Source organism: Clupea harengus, chromosome 24, assembly GCF_900700415.2.
Source record: "Clupea harengus chromosome 24, Ch_v2.0.2, whole genome shotgun sequence".
Lineage (NCBI taxonomy): Eukaryota > Metazoa > Chordata > Actinopteri > Clupeiformes > Clupeidae > Clupea > Clupea harengus.
In genome coordinates, this window is record NC_045175.1 from 15,036,032 (window position 1) to 15,041,099 (window position 5,068).

At 41.0% G+C, this 5,068-nt stretch overlaps 1 protein-coding gene across 1 annotated transcript; it reads right to left on the reverse strand.

The window, feature by feature from the left end:
* Positions 1-4,189: 4,189 nt before the first annotated feature.
* LOC105902845 (GTPase IMAP family member 9-like) lies at positions 4,190-4,861 on the reverse strand. The gene has a single exon (XM_031562028.1). The coding sequence runs from the start codon at positions 4,859-4,861 to the stop codon at positions 4,190-4,192; it is 672 nt and encodes a 223-aa protein (XP_031417888.1).
* Positions 4,862-5,068: the final 207 nt, after the last annotated feature.

The window sequence follows — 5,068 nt, forward strand, 5'->3', positions numbered from 1 at the left end:
AGTTACTGACACACCGGGTGTGTATGACACAGCATTAGGTGAGGAGGCTTTCAAGCGTGAGAAGAATGTATTTACATGACAGCTCCTGAACCCCATGTGTTCCTGCTAGTGATCAGTGTTGGGGTTAGATACAGCAGGGATGAGAAGGATGCAGTACAGTGGATCTGTGATAATTTTGGGAAGGAAGCTTTACAGTATACAGTTGTACTCTTCACTCACACTGATGGGCTCAAAAATAGGCCTTTCGAGCAATATGTTGGTGAAAGTGAGGATCTCCGGACACTCGTTAGTGACTGTGGGGACAGATTTCATGGTTTTAACAACAATGACAGAAATCCAAATCAGGTCACTGAACTGCTGCAGAAAATTGAAAGCATGGTGGAGAGCAATAGAGAGAGGGGAAAAGAACACTATACTAATGACATATACAAGACAGCCCAGAAACAGATTGAAGACGCCAGGAGACTAAAGAAGGCTAAAAATGTAGCTCTGAGTGTGGCTTCAGGTATAGGAATGCCAGCAGTAGTAGCTGAAGGAGTCAAAAGTCTCCTGCTCCTCCCAGGATTGTTGGAGGGGGCAGGAGCCGCAGCAACATTGGGAAAAATGAGACATGACTGAGAAATAACATATGACAGGTTTTAGGCAACTGAAGAAAAAATAAATCATGCATTTTTTGGCAAAATCTTATTTTTAATTATTTTTCTTTTGTAGCTTATTTGTGTGTACTTCTCAGCTCTACATATGATTGTTTCATAATTTCATACATGAAAAAAAGAAAATATTATGTTCTAAATATAGTATCCTCTGTGAGACATTAATACATATTGTGAAAAGAAACAGGATTTGTGTGATGCTGTTATTTTGGGGCAAGTTACATCAAAACAAACCCAGTTCACAACACCATGCACTTGTTATGTTAAGTCATTGCCTTATGTGACTGGGCACATGTTCACTATATGGTCTGACATTGCTCCGTTTGGTATCCTACTGGCCACTAACAGCGTCTCAATCTGAAGTGACTGGATATTAACTCAGTCCTCTACAAAAAGAGTCCATTCTATTTTCTCGTAACCGGGATAATGGACATCGTCTCTGCTCATGACTGCATATACAGAGAAGGGGCCCCTACTGTGGGTAAGCAGTCATATTGTCCCCATATTGTTCCCACCAAAGCCCCTACTGTGGGTATGCAGTCATATTGTGTCACGGCAGCTAAGGCTGAGTAAAACAGGTTTGGAACCAAAGGCAGACAAAGGCAACAAAGTATCTTCAAAAGGAGTATTTTAATAAACCTTTCAGCAGTATGAATGTCTTTCAAAAAACAGAGGCAGGAGATCCAACAGAAAAAAAACAGCAAAGCTCAGAAGATACAAAACATGGGGATCTCAATGAGGCATGGCAGGCAGCATAAGACAGAAACATAAAAACTCACAGGCCAGGGCTAGATGCACAGTCCAAAGCAGTCCAATAAAACCCACAAAGGGTTAAATCCAAAATCCAAAGGAATCCAGGCAAAAACAGACAGGCAGGAAAAATGCAATAGGAAAACGTGGCAAGAGAGGTGTCCAGGTAAGCGAAGAGATAATCCAGCACTGAATGTTCTTCAGAGCACGGTTTAACACAGGCAGTGATGAGGTCCAATTAGACACAGGTGTGTGACCAGGCACAGGGAAGAAACGAGGCTTCATTAGCAACAGGAGTGTTAGGCCAGGCACAGGGAAGAGATGAGGTCCAATTAGCCACAGGTGTGTTAGACCAGGCACCTGGAAGAGTCAGTGAGTTAAGCATGGCAAACCTGAAGCGGGGAGAAAGAGGGAGAGGGAGCGCGCGCGCACACACACGACATGGGGCACATGACATAGAAAACATGGATCTGGCTCAGATCGTGACAATATTGTCCCCATATTGTCCCCACCACAGCCCCTAGTGTGGGTATGCAGTCATATTGTCCCCATATTGTCCCCTCCACAGCCTCTACTGTGGGTATGCAGTCATATTGTCCCCATATTGTCCCCTCCACAGCCCCTGCTGTGGGTAAGCAGTCATATTGTCCCCATATTGTCCCCACCACAGCCCCTACTGTGGGTATAGGGATGTCACGAGAACCGATACTTACGATACCTTTCGGTACTAAAATAACAAAACACAGACGATGCCCATTTTTTTGAAGTACCGTAAGCACCGTGAGCGGCGATACCAGCTGTTTTTCACATGCAGATGTCATTTACTATTGTAAACGATTACACTAGTGGAGGCGGCCAGGTGCGGAGGGTTGCCAGACTGGAAATGGCGTATCGTATCAAAAGGCTCAGTTAGGAGGATAATTATCATATCTGGCAACACTGGGAAGGCGGTCGACCAATGACAGTCCTCTCTACAGTCAGAGCTCGCGCAAAAAGGTGGAATGTAATGGAGATACCCTTTGCAAAACTACGTAATAACTAGTTTGTGAAAGAACCAGAGAAACACAAATATCCGACGAGGCAAAATCCCGGACGCTTTTGGAATCCCTGCCGGACGCATTTCAAAACACGATTACCCAATTTATTTATTGTTTTCTATGCATTAGACACAATGTAGCCTAAAAGACGATTTGCGAGTGACAGCTGGAATTTCGCCGCGACCACACTGAACATTGATTTGTTTTGTATTTATTACGTCCTTTAAGAAGCTTTAGTTTTTAGGGCTGTGAAATGCTGTGAAAAATTATGCAATTTTGCCTAAACTCATGTTCATCTTGTTATCTGAATGGCTGCACCGTTATATCCACTGTTTTGTTTTGCACTGTTGTTGTTTTTGCACAGTACCTTTTGAAAAGATGCCTGGAAGTCTGGAACGTGTCTGGGGACACTAGTTGTTGCATGACCATACGACCGTACATTTTACTTTATTATGTTGTGATATGCTCTATTGCACATGTTTTGTATGTCTTATGACATTTTGCTATCAAATATTTTAATAAAGAAGTTCATGTTTCAAGTTGTAGTTCATGGAATCATGGAAAATCTAAGGAAGCTAACGCACCCTCCTCTGAATTGCTGAAACAGATTACCTCATTCCCCAATTCCACTTTGTGCCTTGTTCAATTGTGTTACTCCAGTGTGTATGTTATTCTACCTGATTTGATATTACTATTAATCACCGTTTGTTACTGTTAATAAATTGTTTATTTTAGATTTAAACAATTGTCTTGCCTGTTATTGTTCCAATATTCCACTGAAAGCCATTTTCCGCCAATCAAGTACTTCAAATGCCTTCACTTCTCTGGTTGTTTCATGAAGTGTTATAGACTTAGTAGTGATATTGTAGTACGATAGTATTGTGATACCATACTTAGACTGTAGCATAGTGGTACAACTAGAGCTTTTCATTGTTTTAGTAATTTAATTATAAAATATTAAATACTAAATTTAATGATTATTACATTTTATGAGACTGATTTAATTAAACTAATGTAGCAACCCCGGTTTCACCTACAGCAGTCACTTCAGATCCCCTGGACCTTCCCCCAAAATAACAACATCAAACACATTCCTTTTTCTATTCACAGTATTTATTAATGTCAGAGGATGCTTTCATGAAATATTTGATTTTAAAAAAATGTTTTTATGGAAATATGAAACAAAACGTACAAAAGCCCGATCAGCTACAAAAGAAAGATCAAATGAGATTCTGCCAAAAACAATGGACGATTTTTTCTTTCTTTCAGTTTCCTGAAAGAATTATATATAGATATTAAATATTATTTCTCGAAACATCACGTTCCGATTTCTCTGATTCTGATTTTTTTTTTTGCAAGTACTGCAACTCCACCACTCAATGCTGCTAAAGCCCCTGCTCCAATCAACAGTCCTGGGAGCACCAGGTGATGAGTGACTGCTGCCACTCCTACACCTGCAGCCACACGCAGAGCTATTTCTTTAGCCTTTTATCCTTTTTCATGGCATTTTCTCTGGACTCTCTTGTAAATGCATTGAAAAATCTAATTTCATTCTGCAAACACAGACATGGTTTTTCTTTCTTTCGGTTTCTAGAAGAATTATATCTAGATATTACTTAGATGTTATTTTTCTACTTTATTTTTGCAACAAAACAAACCCACCACATTTCACTGCTGCTCCAATCAACAGGAGGATCAGGAGTTCTGTCACTCTGTAAACAAAACTTCCAGGTACTATCACTCCTACAGCTACTGCACAGTGCATCTTAGGACTCCCGGAGCTACTTCTTTTCCCTTCTTTAGTCTCCTAGCGTCTTCAATCTGTTTCTGGGCTGTCTTGTATATGTCATTAGTATAGTGTTCTTTTCCCCTCTCTCTATTGCTCTCCACCATGCATTCAATTTTCTGCAGCAGTTCAGTGACCTGATTTGGATTTCTGTCATTATTGTTAAAACCATGAAATCTGTCCCCACAGTCCCTAATGAGTGTCTGGAGATCCTCACTTTCACCAACATATTGCTCTAAAGGCCTATTTTTGAGCCCATCAGTGTGAGTGAAGAGTACGACTGCATACTGTAAAGCTTCCTTCCCAAAATGATCACAGATCCACTGCACTACATCTTTCTCTTCCTTGCTGTATCTAACCCCAAGACTGATCACTAGCAGGAACACATGGGGTCCAGGAACTGTCATGTAAATACAGCTTTCCAGCTCACGCCTCAAAGCCTCATCATCTAAATCTGTGTCATACACACCCAGAGTGTCAGTAACTGAGATGGTCTTTCCACCTGACTTGACCTCATGTAACCTACACTCTTTTGTCACAGCATTAGGTGACATCTTAGATTCAAAGCCTTCTCTTCCCAGGATGGTGTTTGCTGATGCACTCTTCCCTGCTCCAGTCTTCCCCACCAGCACCATCCTCAGGTCAGCAGGAGATGAAGGCACTGTGAAAGAAAAGAGTAAGCAAAACATTTAGTGCTTTTGGAAACATCTGACAACAGTTTCACAAACATAGGTTGCTCCATTGTACAAATTTTTTGAGTCCTTTTCAAAATATTTTTGAAATCCCTACTGCCAGTGAATTTGACCACTTTCTCTTTGTCTGTTTCAATAATGTGCATTATT

Bases quoted from the DNA above. Each gene is read 5' to 3' on its own strand.
- LOC105902845 (XM_031562028.1), bottom strand. From the start codon at position 4,861: ATGGTGCTGGTGGGGAAGACTGGAGCAGGGAAGAGTGCATCAGCAAAC.